The sequence below is a fragment of the Eretmochelys imbricata genome, chromosome 7 (assembly GCF_965152235.1).
Source record: "Eretmochelys imbricata isolate rEreImb1 chromosome 7, rEreImb1.hap1, whole genome shotgun sequence".
NCBI lineage: Eukaryota > Metazoa > Chordata > Testudines > Cheloniidae > Eretmochelys > Eretmochelys imbricata.
This window is the reverse complement of record NC_135578.1, coordinates 1,922,429-1,942,465: the sequence shown is the minus strand read 5'-3', so window position 1 is coordinate 1,942,465 and position 20,037 is coordinate 1,922,429. Positions and strand designations below refer to the sequence as shown.

The window sequence follows — 20,037 nt, the reverse complement described above, 5'->3', positions numbered from 1 at the left end:
GAAGGCCAAGACTATAACAGGGTTCAAAAAAGAACTACATAAATTCATGCAGGATAGGTCCACCAATGGCTATTAGCCAGGATGGGCAGGGATAGTGTCCCTAGCCTCTGTTTGCCAGAAGCTGGGAATGGGCAACTTGATGATTCCCTGTTCTGTTCATTCCCTCTGGGGCACCTGGCATTGGCCTGTTGGAAGACAGGATGCTAGGCTAGATGGACCTTTGGTCTGACCCAATCTGGCTGTTCTTATGAATCAGTAGTGGACAAAATGTTGGTAGGAAAAATAAGGTTATGTGACTGTCTTAAGTTACTGGAACGCATGCAAAGCATCCTAACCACTGTGCATTTCCCCACACGCTCACCCTCCTACTTTGAGGGGAAAAAAATCTCACCTGCAGGCTAAGCAAACACAAACACAGACAGACGCACGTCAGTCTGAGAATCTGCACCAAGATTAAAGAATTACAGCAAAGCTTCAGAAATCAGATGCATTTTCTGTTTAGAAGTGAAATCAATCAACAGAAAAACATGTCAGATCACAGTCGACATTGATGAGGCCTCATCTGGAGTACTGTGTCCAGTTTTGGGCCCCACACTACATGAAGGATGTGGAAAAATTGGAAAGAGTCCAGCGGAGGGCAACAAAAATGATTAGGGGACTGGAACACAAGATTTATAAGGAGAGGCTGAGGGAACTGGGATTGTTTAGTCTGCAGAAGAGAAGAATGAGGGAGGATTTGATAGCTGCTTTCAACTACCTGAAAGGAGGTTCCAAAGAGGATGGATCTAGACTATTCTCAGTGGTAGCAGATGACAGAACGAGCAGGAATGGTCTCAAGTTGCAGTGGGTGAAGTTTAGGTTGGATATTAGGAAACAGTATTTCACTAGGAGGGTGGTGAAGCACTGGAATGGGTTACCTAGGGAGGTGGTGGAATCGCCTTCCTTAGAGGTTTTTAAGGTCAGGCTTGACAAAGCCCTGGCTGGGATGGTTTAGTTGGGGATTGGTCCTGCTTTGAGCAGGGGGTTGGACTAGATAACCTCCTGAGGTCCCTTCCCACCCTGAGATTCTATGATTCTAAGATTAGGCTCTTCCCCTGAGGGTTAGTCACTGCTTTACAGAGAAGGGGCTCTAGTTTAGGTGACCATTTTCAAACTTTCTCCAAATGCTCCTGGAAAGATTTCATTCCTTGATTCAGAAAAACAAATTTGAATATTTAAGGCAAGCCCAGTATTTTCACCTTGGACTTCTTCAACCCCACCTGCCGGGGGACTGGGATCATATTTATGGAAAGGCACCTCAGTGAGGCCCTGACCCTATGAAGGCTTATGCACGTGCTTTAGGGCCTGAGGGAATACTTACTCTGGGCCCTAATTCAGCACTCAGAGAAGTAAAGCCCCCTCTGCAGCCAATGGGATTTTTGCCAGAGAAGGGCCAATGCTTTAACACTTATCTTCAAACTAGAGCGTTCTTCTTAGGGATCTCCGTTGATAATTCAGAGTGCCTTTGTTACAGCAAGTCATTTGCTCTCTTAGCAGAGAATGGTCTGAGGAGTTCTCTCAACAAAATGGAGATCACATGACATACAATTTCCATGCTTCTACACTAAATAATCTCGAAGTAAAAAGAGGATGGATTGCGAGAAGCTTTTTAATCCAGTACACTTGGGGAGACTCTGGTTGAGATTTTCAAATGCAGTTTGGAGATTTAGCCACAAGTCTCCCATTAATTTCAACGGGAGCAGTGTGGTTAAATCCCTTAGTCCAGTCAGCTTTGAAAATCTCAGCCCTCACTATTATTTTTTAAGAGGTGTCCGGTAACAAGGCAGTACAGACAACATAAAAAAATCCACAACAATTCCAGGCTCTACAAGACATCCAAGCACAACTTCCTGAAGAAACAGGCAATAAGCAGGTCAAGAGTTAAGTGAGTCAGTAAAGAACATGGGTGGCTTACGGCTTTAAGTCCAAGAGAACTTCATTTCTCTCTTCCAGGAACAGGTCAAAGTTTCATAGGTAATTTTACTCTTAATTAGCTTCCATATCTACAGGAGAGGTTTAAGCTTGTTCAGTCACAGGGCCTGAACATTTCCATACAAGATAGTGCTGTTGGGAGTTTTGGAAGGAACTAGGGACTGTGCTTCTTAAAGAATCAGAAAGTGTACACAGGTGTATGCAATGCTGGAGTTATTTTACATAACTCAGTGGAGCAGGAGAAAGAAAAAATAACCTTAATATGCCCCATTTCCCTGCGTGTCACCTCTCAAACCTTGGCACAGAGAATGGAGCTAAAAGGGATGTGTTGGGGCAGTGCTACACAGCAGCCAACACTGTGGAGATTCCTGACAGCACTGCAGCCAATCTACGTCTTAAAGCAATGGTTCTCAATCTGTGGTCCACGGACCAATCAAGGCCCACAGACTACATCTAAAATATCCAAAGGGGTCTGCACCGCCATTCAAAATTTTTAGGGTTCTGCAAATGAAAAAAGATTGAGGACCACTGGCTTAAAGTCACTTTAAGGAACCCCGCCTTCCCGCTGTGCTTCAAGTTCTATGCTGTGCCTCCTAGAGGATATGTTCTCACTCCTCCCAGCTTACAGATAGCGGGAATGTCTGTTGCTAAGCATCTTTTATTACTTTGATCCTTTGCAATCTTCTGTTATTTACTAAAACTGCTTCTGAGGAAAGATGAGTTGAACATAATGCAAGCCATTTGGGCTTACCTGAGACTGCCCTGGCTGGGGCATCTGCCCACCACCTCACAATAATAATTCCACATGTTTCCACTAATGTAAAAAATAATTACAATTCTTCAACAGCCTTGTTCCTTCCCACAAGCAATCTCTTTTTACCTCCGGTGAACCCATGATGCAATTATTCAGTTAGAGTTTTGTAGAATGCATTACACCAGCTTTTTACCAGTCAGAGGTGTTGTAGATAGTGATTTTGTCACAAGCATGCTCCATTTCGCTCTCCTAGGAAGTGGTATGCATTTTAAAGAACAGTGACTATCAACCTACACAGAGGACCAGGAAGGAAAGTCACAGGGTTTGTCCATTCAGTAGGATTTTCTTTTCCTGCTCGTGGGAGTTATTTTTAAAATTGCTCCATTCCCACATATGAGTTCTCTTCTGAAAAACTGCTGGAATCCAGTCGTCTCCTGCTGAAGTCATGTTTGGGCTGAACACGGCGAATACATGCCAAGATATACACAACCTAACAGAGTAGTCATGAACATTGTATGCTGTATTGGTATATTAAGGGCCCAATTTTGGATTCCGTACTCAGGCAAAATTCCCAGTTAGATCAAATGAAGACAATGGGAGATTTTCCTGATTAAGGAGTGCAGGATTGGACCGTAGAAGACAAAGAAGAAAGTAAAGTTGGTCATTTAATAGTGGTCACACAAAATCTTGAGTGCAAATTCAGACCTAGTGGATAACCTCATAGAATTCAATTAAGTTACACCTGCTAAAATTGAGTCTGAATTTGGTCCCAAGTCTATCTTCTACCCTCTACAATGTCATCCCTGCTTCTGTATTTAATGATGCTCATATCGTGAGCACAGTTCAATATACTTGCCCACTCTTGTTCACTAGACTTCACCAAGTAGTCAGATTTTTAAAACCAACAAGGAAACGAAAACCAGAAAGGCCTTAAGGTCCTGCAGTCACACTACATGTGACAGGGGGAAAAAAAGAGAAGAAAGTGACAGATAAAATCTATTCTTAAAACACTGATAGAGCTCACTTCATATGTTATTTGTCTGGTGTTAAACTAAGAAATCCTAGAACCACAAGCATCCTTCCTGTAAATGTTAGTCTCTGCCTGCCCCTCATCCCACACACACTTTGCCTTTTCCTACGCAACTAAAAGAAACCACTGTCCTAAAAAAAGAAAAGAAAAATAACCAGCCAACTCAGTGTTTAACTGAGGAACCCTTTGCCATGATACAGAAATCCATCACATGATAAGCAGCATCTGGAAGTGCTTTTAGAGGAAGCCAAATAACGAGATACATAGCACTTCTGTGCTGAATTAAGAAGGTCAGTATGTGCCTCCGTTTTGTGGGAGTCAAAGAAAGAAGGGGTCATAACAGTGCACCAAGCCAGAACAAGTCACATCACTGAAGGGAAAGATTCAGTATCTGCCAATCTCCTGTCTTTAGATTTAAATTGGTCAGAGAGGTTACAGCCAACATTTCCCAGGGTAAAACCTAAAATAGCTCAGCATTTCTCCTTGTTCAAAAATGTCAGTTTATAATTTTAAAATTTAAGTAATTTCATTTTCAGCCATGTAAGTTTGATGCTGTCTCTGTTCTCTTCATTGTTGTATACAAAGAAGAAAATTTTAAATATAATATAATATATTAATTAGAATTATAGTTATTTATCAGAGGAAAAAATCTTACCTGTAAACTACTATTAAGCAAATCAAAGTCACTGTATCTTCTCACAATCTGCAAAACATAAAGGCAGTATTGAAGCAACACACTAGATTTTATGTGATAACTAAACCGCATGAGGGAAAAAATTCCGACTTGCAATCTTGGTTTCACTAAGCTTCTCTGTACAAATGCAAGACTGCTGGGTTTACACTGCTGTCTAGGAGTCTATGCCAGCAAGTGAAGAGAGAGAGAGAGAGAAGAGTTGCTCTCTGTGATGTCTAATCTTGCAAGATTCATAGATTCCCAGGCCAGAAGGGACCACTGATCATCTAGCCTGTCGTCCTGTATAACTCAGGCCACAGAACTTCCCCCAAAAAACTCCTAGACCAGAGCTTTTAGAAAAATCATCCAATCTCAATCTAGAAACTGCCAACGATACAGAATGGACCACGATGCTTAGTAAGTTATTCCAGTGATTAACTACTCTCACTATTAAAAAAGTGCACCTGGTTTCCAGTCTGAATTGGTCTTGCTTCAACTTCCACCAATACAGCTTCCTAGCTGTAACATTATATTGCAGCAGCTTCATCAGAAGGTGTTTGCAGACACCTTCTGATTCTTCCATCCTAGAAGCAACATTACTTCAAAATCATACATTCAAAATTTAGAAAAATTTAACTTGACCTTCCCCAGAAAAATCTCTATCTGGTAGCAGTGGATGCTCACCAGCTCTTCACAGGGTATCATCATCATTACTTCTTTTTATTACAGCACAGCCTGGACAAGACAGTGGTCCCACTACTAGCCGGGAGGCAGGTTCTGGCAGACTATTCAGACCCCCTAATTTAGGTTTAAAAACAAATACCATCTATAAAAACCTGCATATTATATATATGTAATAGGAACACACTGCAAGGATTATTCTTTGTTTGGCCTAGAACATCCACAATGGCAGAAGACAATGAAGTCTTCTATAACTACCACAGCCACATCGTTCTTCTAAGATGAAGAGGTCAGACAAAAATGTTCCTCTAACAATCACAACTTTCAGAAGCTTTGGTTAAATATGGAAATAGAAAGTTTATTCCAGAAAAAAAAAAAAAAAAAAAACTTGCTTCCAAAACTAGAGCAAACAATGTAAAGGCATCCTAAATTATTCTATCTACCAATGACATACATACATACATACATAGGAAAGAATGCTAGTGGAAAGTGTGTATGAGATCAACGTGAGGACTTTTATTCTGTGGCCACTGGCAGGATTGTCACAGAAACTAAAGGGCTGACTCACCAAACTTTACTCCTGGAAGTTGCCCACTGTTGTTGGGACAAGTAGCCTACAAGTAGTAAGAGTTGGCACAAAATGAACCTTGGTGTTGTATCTTAGGTCATATGGATATAAGAAAGCAGGTCATATGTAGTAGTCATCTGGAAGACTTATATGCTGAAATGAAGCCTTCACGCTAATTAATACTGACACTAGAAACAACAGTTTGTGACCAAACACATTCAAGCATTTCACATTCCTGACTCTCTCTCAAAATAGCATTTGGTCTCTAGCTAGAATTAGACTAGCTAGGATGAATCCAGGTCTTTTCCTAGGAACAGTGGCCGATTAGCCCCTGGGCCAAGGGGGCCTGTGCCCAGGGGCCCCGGAAAAATGGGCACCCTGACCGCACTTCCCCAGCCCACCTAAAGCTCCTGCTGGGGAGTTGGGGAAGCCCCTGCACCTGACCCCACTCCTCAGCATGAGTGCCGGGTGTGGGAGGATGACTCCAAGAGGAAAGGTTAGGGAGGGGCCCCCCACTTCCTCTGGACCCCACAAAACTGTAATCTGCCTCTGTCTAGGAAGACCGTCTGTTTAAGTGACCCAAAATTTAAAGAGCGATTACCTGCCAACTGTTTTCCATGGAAATCCCTCTCTGCACACGAATTATGTATTCCTAGAAATGAGAGGGGAAAAGAAGGGAGAGAGTTATTAGAAACCGGAACTAGTGACTCACAAAGAAGTGTGAATGCATAGTCAGCCTTCTCTTTATAATGGATTTAAACTGACCACTATGAAACTTGGAAAAGCTCAGAATTTTCACCATTTCTGATCTAGATTTAGAACCTCCCAGCTGGAAAGCGTTTTGATCAGGGGTCTCATTCAGACCCATCTCTAGAACACACTGAAAGATTAAACAGAATTTTAAGAGTGTACAGGTTTCTGAAGCATTTAAGCACTTTCATTTACTTTAATGAGAGACAATAGTGAATACGTCTCCTCCTGTTATCTCAGCCAGTAAAAGCTGGAGAAAAATCTGTTCCTCAAAGATCTAACTTTTAAGACATCTCCTGGAATTACAGCCACCTTCATAGCTGAACGAACTCCAGCTCATCATTCCCAACTTTACTACCGCTCATTGCTGCTGAATGCAAAAATTACTATGGAAAGCTTAGGTGAGAGGATGAAGGGGTTAAACGCAGCGTAATAGACTTGAATAACTGGCACACTTCTATTACTCCTGATGCAGTGTTTCATTTCCAATGCATAGCTCATGTTCATTGCTTACAGACAAAATATATGCCTGTATATTTTAATTATTGATTATTGTTGATTTTTACCCATCCATCTTTACATTCCTTAATTCCTGGACTTAATTCTTAACACTATTTCCCTTCATTTCCATAGTCATCTTTACACCGTGCCTCTTGAAATACGGCCTCTGAAAATGTTTTCAAAAGTATCCCACAATAAAGTGTATTTACCTATATTTCTTTGTGCATCCCCATCTCCTGATTTTGCTCATCCCTTCTCAAAACTAGAGAAACCCAAATCTCCCACATCACAAAGCATATGGGTGAATTCTATTCAAGCAGTATCTCTCCACATAAAATCAGCATAAGGGATGGTTTCCACACCATTCATTCCTCTTATTAATATACCCAATTATATTAGTTATCTTTCCCCAAGGCCAAAGAAGAGCCCTGATCCCCAACCCAGGTACAATGAAAGGCAACAAAGTTAACCCTGACTTACACCAGTGTAACAGAGATTAATTAAGCAGACACTTGAAATGCCTAATTCACAGCTAACAGTTGGGTTTTTCCATTTCCTGATTTCTAATCTGTACCTTAGGAAGTGGGAAGAGACTGCTTTATATATACACACAGACAGGAAAAGTAGTAACCACTTATTCAGCAAGTCTCTGATGAACATTAGCTGTTTCTCTGAAAGAATATAAGGGAAAGATGATTCCTGATGTTTGGTCATTCATCTTTACTAGTATTTTAAAGGAAGTGGAGTTATTGCCCAATCTCCCCTACTGCTCACTGTTTACACAGCGACTGACCTTCTCATTGTACTACTAAGGAATGTTCTCAGGCAGGCAGAATGGAGGCACAGCTTCCATTTGATTACTGCTTGGGAAAATATAAAATTGCTTTCAATACAATACTGCTCTTTCCTGAATAAAATACCAACAGCACAGCTTCATCCCACAGCTTCCCTTATCTCCCTTCCAACACACTATCCCCATCACCACAGTAAAATTCCTTAGAAGATCGATTCGGATCCAAAAATCACAATTATCTTACACAGCCCCTTGCCCCATCCAGCTACTTTTTTATCATCAGGCCTCCTCTTCCACTGCAATCAGCTCTCCCACAATCCACTGATTCCACTGGGTCAGACAGAAATATCCCCACAATGAACTCACTATTCAGTAACTTCTGACTCAAAAAAAGGGAGGCTGCTTCACAGGTTCCTTGCTCCTCATCTGTTTAATACCAAGGAGGTTTGAAAAGCTGACAAAAGTATGGAAATCCAGGTCATCTTCAGTTCATGCCAAAAGCTTATCAGAGGCACAAAAAGGCTTTTCTAGCTTCCAGCTTTTTAATGCTCGAAACTGGAAACCTAATTAAGCAAGAACCATCAACAAAATACTAGTTTAAGAACACTGGATAGAGACTATTTTTAATAAAGGGTTCTAAAAAGCCCCTTTTAAATGCTTATTTGAGAAATCTTCTAGTATGGAAAGTAGCATTGTAATCATGAGAGCTGCTTAGACCCCTGGGTCCTCCTTTAATAAGGGGCAAAGTATGATTACTATTACACAATTCATCATTAAACCACTTCATCTAAGATACTGATGCCTACCTGCAGTGTAAACAATGCAGCTCACGTCAGCTGTATCTTTATTATTATAATGTACGCACCATTCCATACATTTATAAAAATAAGACCACAGCAGAAGAAAATTAGAGATGCACGTTGAAATTCACTGAAATTTACTGAACAAGGAAACCACTTTGGAAAGAGTAGAGAAAAGGTGCTGTCCCTCTTCCCAAACAGGCTAGTTCTCTTGCCTTAATGCAAAGTGTTTTGAATTTTATTAGAGGACATCTGTAAAGGATATGCTTAGAACAGGATCATACAGAATCTGGCAAGATGCCAAGCACCTTGGACTCCTACAGACTTCAGCGGCATAGTGACAAACTCAGCACTTTGCAGAATTGATCCCGGAGACTGTATACAACAGTTACAGTTCAAGTACACCGTAGACTCTCAGGTCAGGGACTCTTCCTTTGAGTGTACAGCAACCAACATAATTTGGCTGCCATCCTCACTGGGACCTCTGGGTGCTATAGTAATACCAATAATAATGATTAGCAGTGCTATTAGAAACCTTCATGCTGATATCACTAAAATAAGCTGTGTGTTCAACAGTCAGATATCCTGTCTTTTAAGCTCTGACCATACTTTACAAAACTACGTTGGGCTGCGTTTGAGGTTTTCTTCAAAACACACACAACTTAGTTTTTTTTAGTTAATGGTCACCTTTAATGCTGATTCCATTGTGTGTTTCAAAGCGAAGGAAAATGCTAGAGAAGAGGCTGAATTCATTCCAAATTAATGGCACAAGGATCTACAACTGTTTCTAAACAACCGAGATTCTCTCCCTTCCTAAAGTTATAGCTTTAGAAAAATGTAGTCTGATTTTGTAACTACATAAAGATCTAGAGAGAGATTTAAAAAATCTGAATCATTAAAATGAACTAAAGGGATGATTACATCTTTAAAAACAGTGTTCCCATTAATTGTTAATCAAAGAAAAGCTTGCAAAATATATTTTGAGGAATTATCTCAGCTTTTAGCTTCTGGGCTACCTTAAGGCAGCAGACTAATGGAATGGCAAATTCCACTTCACTGTTGTAATTTCAATGTACAATACACCAAGCAGGGAAAGAATTTATTCCAGAGAGGACATGCATACACACCCCCTAATGGTTTTACTACTTTAAATAGTTCTGCAGCTCGCAGGTCCAGGCATGCAACTACTGCAGCAGGGATCTGTAGAGAATATCATGAAAGAGACTTGTTTTCCATTTAAGGCTTAAAAAGCAAATTATAGAAACAAGTTCTCATCTACAGATGGACACGTAAAAACACTCAATGTCTAAATAGCTGAAACACATTAAAGCCTTTCTGCTGAAAAGGCCTCTGCTATCAGAACATGGTATCTTATTATTAGGCCTCTTTTACAAGTATTTTACCTTAAAACACATTGGACACCATTCTGCTCCAACTGAAAGGAAATTAAAAGGACAGGAAGATTTTTGCCTGCTACAGAAATGAGATCCACTCTCATTTCACACAAGTATTTTCGGACTTGCTAAGAGCAGATCTTGCAACTGGACCACTATGCTCACAGGAAGCTATGTGACATGTTAGTCACACTGGTTAATGCACTATTAGAAGAGACTCAGATACTACAGTGATGAGAGTGGTATAAGAACCTACACAGAATAGAATTTAAAAAGCCCTGATGAAATCAAATCCAGTTGCAGGATCAGGCCTTATACCCAGAGGGTGATATGAAGTGCCATTGAAATGTATATGAAATATAATCGATATGATGTTCAAAATTAAAGCATATGTACATGGTAAATATTGAGACACGGAATTAGCTATGTCCAATTATACATGCTAAAAAAACCCAGAATTTTTACATTGTGTTTAATCAGAAAAAGAGCTCTCTAAAAATTAGATCATGGTGTTCCATATACTTAGTAACTTACTTAGTGACTTCCAGATCAAGTGCTATCAGTCCACAAGCCAAACAATTTACACATAGATGTACTGTGATTTTGTTTCAGTGTAGAAACTTGGGAGGGGGGGCTGAAACAAGCTCTTTTTTGGTTTGTTTTTGTTTGAGAGACAGGGGCTGTCTCCTCAGTCTTCACTAGCAATAAAGATTCAAAAATCAAAAGTCAGCCGACAGTTTTGTTGCTGCAGCATGAAGCTGAACGGAACCCGACATACCTACTGGCTCCACAGTGCTACCTGACACTGAACTGCATCTACTCTATGGTACACTGTGAGCCAGTCTGCTGAGTGAGTCATTTCTATAGTGATTTTATAGCTATTTTTCTGACAGACAATAACACTTGGTACAAGTTTAAGAGGTTTGTGTGTGTTCTCTGTCAAGTGAGAGAGTTACATTTATTACCATGAACTGCAAACTTTTGTCCGATATTTCAAATACCAATTTCATTCCCTCTTCGGTTTCTGACTAATGCAAACATATGTAGTGGGTTATTCATGCTGAAGTTTCCTCCTCATCTACAAGAAATACGAATCAGTCTGCTGCCAAATGTAGAATTTTATTCAATGACATTAAATTTACATTTCCCCAATATTTTAATGTCATACTATCCAAACTGTTGTATTTGACCTAATTTGAATAAGAAGCAGGCTAATCCACTAGAATAGTCCATTTTAAGTATCCCCATCACTAATTTTTGTCTTGAATTTCGTATTTTACCATGTTTAGAGATTTTTTTCCCCTGCAATTCGTCACCCTTATCTTGTAGTCACTGGTTTATTCAAAACTCTGACTATTTCTGGAGCCTATAACAACTTTACAGAGTATTCCTAGCCTGAATGTCATATGAAGATAACAACATTAAATCAAATCTGGACTCAGATCTTCGTTTGTAAGAGCTATGGAAGAGGGTGTTTCATTTTTGATAAATCCAATGGAAAGTTTTTAAGCAATCCCCGCAGCGTTTGCAGCCCACCTATGACAACATAGCACTAGGCGACTTAGTAGTTTCAGATTCAAAAGAGGAAACAATCTATTTTCATTGTTCAAACCAACACATATGCAAGATTTAAAAAAAAAAAAAATCAGATTTTTCACATTTTCTGCTTTAATAATCTTAGATGCTATCAGTATCACAGATAAGGATTTTAACTGTTAATATTATTTTTAACATGGCCACATCCCCTTAAATTATGGATAGAATATATCACTGGCAAATGAACAACAGGTTTATTTGTAGCCCCCTTTTCGTATCTGCTATAGGGCAATGCTAATTTATGAAGCTTCTGCTCTCCATGTATTTGTACAGGTTAAACACATTTATAGCCAGGATTTCTTCCTTTTGGGGCCTTTCCTTTGAAAGCCTGAAGGGGTTTTCATTCAGTCTTCCTATTTCATTCAGTCTTCCTATTAATAAAACATCACCACCACCCTGTGTCTTCATTATGTCAGGAATACAGTAAAATGAAACTATTCCTCCCCCCAAGATGTCTTGGCAAGTGCCTCTTCTGGGAGGGAATCCTACCGCTACACTTGGGATCTGTTACTATAATTTATTTTCCCCACAGAAGTTCAAATCAGATGCGCTATATATCAGTTACTTCCTGCTCTCACCCAGTTTCCCAGCTCAGAAATGTGGGGATAAGGTCAGATATGCGAGATGACAGGGTAGTAGCTTTACATCAAATAGGAAATCCAGACTGCTGTGGTGCCTGCTATTTTGTTTTAACCATTACCCCACGCTGCCTCTATGTAAACTCTCTGTGCTATGTACACCTCAAGACCATCTTATTTTAATTCTTAAGGACAGTCCTTCTGCCATAAAAGCTATTAGAAATACCTGCACCCGAAACGACTTTTAAATCAAAAGCACAGTGCTACTGCATTCTGATCTTTTGTGCATTTCTGGTGAAGAGCAGAATTAATTACTATTAGAATCTTCCTCAGTGTGAATTAACAACACGGAAGTACAAAGACAAATGATCAAAGGGTCACAATACTTGCTACTGAAATCCCACACATGGAAGTCGCATCACACAGAGTATTTGGGATAGAAAACTGCTTTTAAGTGCTTTCTGTACAACAGAACTCTTCGCGTTTTTTTTTAAGTCAATTCCTGCTAGAGAATCAACCAAAAAAACCAACAAACCAAAAGACACAAAAACCTATTGTTATCTTTGTACTTGTAAGTGATTGTAATAAATGGTGTTGAAAACAGTTAAATGTGGGGAGGGGGAAACCACTCACAATGAAACTAGAATCTGGCTTGGTAGCACAGGGAAACAAATTATATACGATAATCACTCAGTAACTAAACACAATTACACATCTCAGTTTATTAAGACACAGGTAAAGGGTTTGTCAGAAAGTATACCTAACATAGCTTTGGTTATAATGCAAGTTTGACCACAGCTCAGAATGTAGAGCCCTGGGCTTGTAAACCACTAGTCACAACTTCTAAACTCACTGATGCCTTCTAAAAGATTCCTCATAGTTTTAGAAGCCTGTGTTCAGAGGGAGATTGTTTTACAAAAGTTAGTTCATTAAACTACTAATCTGAGATCCTCGAACAGAAAGCATTGCAGAAGCACAGATTATTTGTACTGTTACAATTTTGATGGCATAGCATGCTTATTAACTATAAATATAGCACTATCTACCTCTACCATCTTTCATGTTACAACATTCACCAGACACAAGGAATAAGTCAGAAGCCTGCTGTCATGATATGCGTGCCCCTACACAATGAGTGAGGCTGAAGGACACACCCCTTAATGTTCAAAACAAAGTCTCTTACCAATGCACCTGCTGCTGTGGAAGTACACCTGGCCTTATCTCTTACAACCCCATTCCCTGCTAAGTGGGTAAAGCTCTGAAACGTGATTACAGGTCTCCTTTTCTCTGATTCTGTACCTTGGTACTGCTTGATAATACCATGGTAAACACAGTTTTTAAAAGTGCAGTTATACTCCAAGAAAGGGTCTATAAAAATAGCATTATGGAATTCTGTTGTTCTTGGGTATCAGTGACCCCAGACAAAGTCTGCTCAGTTTTTAAGAAAATGGTGTCAGGTGTAAATACATCACAGGAAAATGAGCCTGGCACCTGAAAGTCAAACTGGGTTCTTTCTGGCGAAGCATCATAATCACCCCTTGTCATAATCTGAGTGCTACATTCTGCCCTCAGTTACACCTGCGCAGCCTCATTGTCTTCACTGGAGTTGCACAGATGGAAGTGTGGGCAGAATTTAACCCTACGTTGTCACTTACATTAGAATCCAGCTCCACTCCCATCATTGAGATGGATCAGCCAGGCTAACATAAGCAAAGAAATGTTAAAATCTTACTTTGGCACTAGAGTAAGCAGGCATAACTGTGCAGACACAGCAGGAGATGGTCTGGGTAAGGGCTAGTCTACACTCGAAGTGCTATGGTGACACAGCTACGTTGGTGCAGCTGTGACAGGGTCGTGCATCTGGTGAAGATGTGCCAATGGGACAGAGCTCTCTCCCATCGCCATAACAACTACCTCAGTGAGAGGCAGTAGCTATGTCTGCCAGAGTGCTGCCCACACCCCTGCTTAAGTCGTTGTAACTTACATTGCTCAGGGGGGTGGCTTATTCCCACCGGAGTGACACCAGTTGTACGGACACAAGCAGTAGTGTGTACAAGCCCAAAGAAGAGGGTGCATTTGCATTGTGACGTTATTGACCAGCACAATACAGGTAACCAACAGTAACAAGAAGTACAGTTATGGCACATGGCATAGAGCAGATCCATCAAGCAGAGAGGAAGGGAAGGGGCTGCAGAGCACTGGGCTCACTGTATAAAGCCAGGAGACAAAACCCAGTGACAGAGCCATCAGAGCAACCCAGCGAGCTGCCCTGGGGCTTCTTCCCACCCAACCCCAATACCCCAGGTCTCAAACTCCCTCCCCCCCCCCACAGGGCTCCCCCCGACACACCCCCGGCTCCCCACCCTGACACCCCCCCACACACACACACATCCCACCCCAGCTCCCACCCCGACACACCCCTCCCCCCCATACACATCCCACCCCGGCTCCCCACACACACACATCCCACCCCGGCTCCCTCCCCGACACTCCCCCTATCCCAGCTCCCCCCCCCAACGCACACCCCCCACACAAACACCCCCACACCCCAGCTCCCCCCCGATACCCTCCCCACCCCAGCTCCCCCTGACACACACACACACACACAACCCACCCCGGCTCCCCCCCCCCCGACACACACACACACACAACCCACCCCGGCTCCCCCCCCCCGACACGCAACCCCACACACACACCCCACCCCGGCTCTCCCCCCGACACCCCCCACACACACACCCCACCCCGGCTCTCCCCCCGACACCCCCCACACACACACCCCACCCCGGCTCTCCCCCCGACACACATCCCACCCCGGCTCCCCCCCCCGACACACCCCCCCCCCACATCCCACCCCGGCTCCCCCCCCCGACACACACCCCCCCCCACATCCCACCCCGGCTCCCCCCCCCGACACACACACACATCCCACCCCGGCTCCCCCCCCCGACACACACACACATCCCACCCCGGCTCCCCCCCCCGACACTCCCCCTACCCCAGCTCCCCCCCAAAGCACACCCCCCACACCCCAGCTCCCCCCCCGACACACACACACACATACACACACACACACACACACACACACGGCCCGGCGCTCACCGTGTGCGAGTGCAGGCTCTGGCTCGCCTCGATCCCGGCTGTCAGCGGCACCGTGTCGTCCAGCAGCACCTTGCCCGCCGGCGGCTTCTCCAGGAAGGCCATGCCGGGCCGGGCCGGGCCGCGCCGCGCCGCGCCGGGAGCTGGGAGCCGAGCCCGCGCCGCCGACCTGCCTCGCGCAGCAGCGCTCGCGCCGCGCCCGCCGCTGTCAACACGGGGGGGGCGCCGGGCGCCGCCGGGTCTTAAAGCCCGAGGCCGCCGGTCCCGCGCGCAGCCCGGCCGCGTTTCCCGGAACTGCCGTCAGGCCACCAGAGCCGGCACCCAGCCCGGGGGGGCCGCTCACCCAGACCCCCCCGCGACACCCAGCCCGGGCGGGGCCGCTCACCCGGACCCCCCCCGCGACACCCAGCCCGGGGAGGGGCGCCTCACCCGGACCCCGCCCCCCCCCGACACCCAGCCCGGGGGGGCCGCTCACCCAGACCCCCCCGCGACACCCAGCCCGGGCGGGGCCGCTCACCCGGACCCCCCCCGCGACACCCAGCCCGGGGAGGGGCGCCTCACCCGGACCCCGCCCCCCCCCGACACCCAGCCCGGGGGAGGGGCGCCTCACCCAGACCCCGCCCCTCCCGCGACGCCCAGCCCGGGGGGGCCGCTCACCCAGACCCCCCCCGCGACACCTAGCCCGGGGGGGGCCGCTCACCCGGACCCCCCCCGCGACACCTAGTCGGGGGGGGCCGCTCACCCAGACCCCCCCCGCGACACCCAGCCCGGGGGGGGGCACCTCACCCAGACCCCCCTGTGACACCCAGGCCGGGGGGGGCCGCTCACCCGGAGCCCCCCCGCGACACCCAGCCCAGGGAGCCGCTCACCCGGACCCCCCCCGCGACACCCAGCCCGGGGGGCCGCTCACCCGGACCCCCCCCCGCGACTCCCAGCCAGGGGGGTCGCTCACCCGGACCCCCCCCCACGACACCCAGCCCGGGGAGGGGCGCCTCACCCGGACCCCGCCCCCCCCCCGACACCCAGCCCGGGGGGGCCGCTCACCCGGACCCCCCCCCGCGACACCTAGCCCAGGGGGGGAGCGCCTCACCAGGACCCCACCTCCCCCCCGCGACACCCAGCCCGGGGGGGGGCCGCTCACCCGGATCCCCCCGCGACACCCAGCCCAGGGGGGGGGCCTCACCCAGACCCCCCTGTGACACCCAGCCCGGGGGAGGGGCGCCTCACCCGGACCCCGCCCCCCCCCACGACACCTAACCCGGGGGGGCCGCTCACCCGGACCCCCCCCCGCGACACCCAGCCCGGGGGGGGGCGCCAGCCCCGGGGGAGGGGGCTCTCCTCAGGGGCCCCACCGTAGCCCGGGGGGGTGCTTACCTCAGCCTCCCCACCACACCGAGCCAGGAGACTGACACCCCAGAGCCCATGCTCATCCCGGCCCCCCTGCCCCACCACACCCAGCCAGGAAACTGACAGCCGGGGGGGGCGCTCACCTCGCCCCCACCCCACACCCAGCCAGGAGACCCACCACAGCCTGGGGGGGCTCACCTCAGGGCCCCCCCCACAGCCTGCCAGGACACCCACCACAGCCAGGCCCGCCCCCTCCCCCCCACACCCAGCCAGGGGACCCAGCACAGCCCAGGGGAGCTCACCTCAGGGACCCCACCACACCCAGCCACACAGTATGTACCCAATTGCATACAACTTGCACTCTACCCCAGGGCCTGAGCACTGATCTCCTGCTAGGAGAGCAACAGGTCAGCTCCCAGTCCATGCATTTGGTAAGTTATTCCGCCTTAACGCTATTGAGGTCATTTACTTGTGTAGAACTGCTTTTGTAGGAATCTGCACGAGGAGCAACTCTGTGAGAAAGGACAGGTCCCAAAATGTTGGAGATTTTTTGCAAAAGGCATACAAAGAAAAGCGACACAATCCAGGGAGAAGTTGCTAGAAGGGGTGGGAGGGGGGTTTTCAATTCTATTTATTCTTTCTGTAACAAATTATTTTTAATCAAACTACCACAAAAAAATCCAAACTGCACTCAGAGTTTATATTCTGAGTTTTGGTTTTTGCCATCGCAGTGAGATTTCTTATAAAGGTTTAAAGCTCCAAACTGAACTACCCCACCTTAAGTAGGGTGCTGCATCAAAATGATTTATTATTTGATTTCAGTGGCACTCAAAAGTTCCACTTAGGATTGCGACCCCATTCTGCCAGGCACTGTACAAACACAGTGAGGGATATGATCCATCCATCTTCCCAAGAGTTTGCAATCTAATTTAAAACCAAATGAATAGGTGTGGCTGTAGAGTTATTGCATTCTTCATAGTCTTAGAATAATCACCACCATGCTATGATTTGAAGCAGCACTGCTCCCTTCCTACTCTCTCCCATTGTCCAACTTGACCCCAACAATGGTCCCCTCTTTTCCTGCTATTTATAACCCCAGATCCACAGGGAACAAGCCCACTTCATCCCATGCCCAGGGCCCTCCATTACCCTAGCTTCAGAGACACCTGTTTTGCTCCCAGACTCCCTACAGTTTATGGCGATCAACATCTGGATTTAGATTTGGTAACTGCCCCAAACTACTACCCACTGTTTGTCAGCCAGGGGTGCTGGAACTAGGAATGCTGGGGGTGCAGCAGCACTGCCTAGCTTGAAGTGGTTTCCAACATATCCAGGGTTTACAGTTTTGTTCAATGGCTTTCACCCACCCCCACTATAAAAACTGTTCCAATGCCACCACTCTGACCCAACAACCCCCCCCCCCCCCGCAACTTGACCCATGATATCAAATGGACACAGAATTGCACACCAAGGGAGGCAGAAGGAAAAGGAATTAAAGTCAAAAGGAAAATTGGAGTTGAGTGCCTTTGAAAATCTTCCCCAAGGTTATACAGAGAAGGCCTGATCCTGAGAGGTCCTGAGTGTACTTGACTCCTCACTGGGAGTTAAGGAGGCTCAGCAACTGGCTGTGTTAGGCCCAAGGTGATAATAGAAAAGAAACCAAATGAAGCGCCTCAAACGGAGGAAAAGAAACTGAATGTCATGGGCAGTCAGTGCTGGTTCTGTGGCAGGAGTGGCCAGGCTAAACCCCCTGCCGCAGAGATGAAGCAACTTCAACATTTCCCCTGAGATGAGATCACGCTGAATACACAAAAGGCTTTGTCCACCCCCACCTGCCCCCATCCAACCTCCTCCAGTTTTGAGGAGCCAGATTACAGCCCTCGTTCCTTTGTTAAACTCATTTTGTTTACCTTTGCATTACAGTGCGGCTTGGTAAGGACAAAACACCATTCGCTTCACAATATACACAAACATATCTGGACAATCTATCCATCAGAATATGTGACCATCATGGGGATTTTGCTAAACTGCCTGGGGAGAAGCATTTATACAGTGAAAAATAAAAAACATTCTGAGGTTGGTGATAGTCACCAAAATGAATTACATTAATTGTGAATAAATGTATTTCCAAGGAGGTGGGAGATACTATGGAAGGCATAGATAGCATAATGGGCAGGGACGGAGGACTTTTGGCCAGCAAACTATATAAAATTCACCAGCTGAGGAGAAGGGCTGGTAGTTCTTCTCCTGACACTCTCCATTGCACCAGTGCTGGTAGGTAATTTTTAAAGGTTCATGGCAGCATCGCTAATCATGCCGGCAAAGAAGCAATGGAGGCTAGAATGCTTCAGGCTCAGTTGTTTTTTACTCCCCAAAAGCCTAATCTGTTTGATACCTTGCTTAGCACCACTAGTAACCAACCAAAGACTTGGTGGGTCTGGACCCAAGGCACATTTCAATCAATTTAGGATGAGCAAACAATGTTTAGCAACATAAATTAATCTCTGATAGAGAAAACCTTAAGGACCTGATTCTCCACTACTTTGCACCTTGCCTAGTCATTTCTACCTGCATGACATGGGTGTAAAAGGCTACCTAAACACTATGGACAATCGGCAAGAAACAAGGCTGAAGACAAACAGGCCCTCTATTGATACCTTCCCTAACCCACCTCCCTCCAGTTCTAATAGACAGATTCTTCCATTGAGTGTCATTTGTTTGTTTACAATTAGCTTTTGTAAGACAATATGCATTTTACTTATTAATACCTTCAAACCCCATCTCTAGACCAATAATTTATTCTCCTCAGCTTAGCATAGAGGCTGATTGTGATCAGCACTATATACAAAGTTACAAAGGGCAAAGGTAGTGAGGACATTTGGGAAATAGCCTATTGCAGCAATACCAACTGGAAGTGATGAAGTCGATCATGTGAGGAAATCCTGCTAATTAATCACGCAGTGTGTATCAGCATCCTTCCCCTCAGCACGGCTGTGGGTTAAACTTATAGCAGTTGTCCTTTGCCATTGGTGTTTACTTGTCACTGAAATAGGTGAAATAATCATGGCTAGAGGATAACAGTAATGTTTACACACAAGTCATCTGAATTCTTGAGGGGGGAGGGGGGGAACGGTCCAGGAGCTCTCATGAATCCACTATCAAAACAGCTCATCCACTACTTTGGGATGTGTTGGGGTATTTTTTGGCATGGGTGAGCATGGTAGAGGAATATAGAGTCAGAAGTAGGAAAGAAGAATAAAATTATTGAACATCTCTAATATACTCAGAGGAAGATCTCTTTATGCATATACAGTAAATTCAGTCCTATGCAGCTGGTCAGGCCAAGACCTATGCACCACTTGAGTCCCACATAAGACCTTAAAAACAAGGCTTAGACGTGCACAGGTCTTGTTCTGTCCCTCTGCACAGAGATGAATTTCACTGTTATAGAATGAGTGTAATGAGCATGTAGAGTAAAACATTAGTAGATGTGGACCTCAAAGAA

General features: G+C 45.5%; 1 protein-coding gene across 6 annotated transcripts in view; it reads right to left on the bottom strand.

The window, feature by feature from the left end:
- Positions 1-15,558, bottom strand: part of PXK (PX domain containing serine/threonine kinase like) — a 57,923-nt gene extending 42,365 nt beyond the window's left edge. For 2 of the 6 annotated variants that reach the window (XM_077822799.1, XM_077822800.1), the window contains exons 1-3: positions 15,189-15,553; positions 6,279-6,329; positions 4,411-4,458 (exon numbers count right to left, since the gene is read on the bottom strand). In XM_077822799.1, the coding sequence (XP_077678925.1) occupies positions 4,411-4,458; positions 6,279-6,329; positions 15,189-15,290 (201 nt within the window). In that variant the 5' untranslated portion in view covers positions 15,291-15,553. Of the gene's footprint in view, positions 1-4,410; positions 4,459-5,677; positions 5,696-6,278; positions 6,330-15,188 lie in introns of those variants that run through there. The other 4 variants (XM_077822804.1, XM_077822803.1, XM_077822801.1 and 1 more) reach the window with 4 other exon arrangements.
- Positions 15,559-20,037: the final 4,479 nt, after the last annotated feature.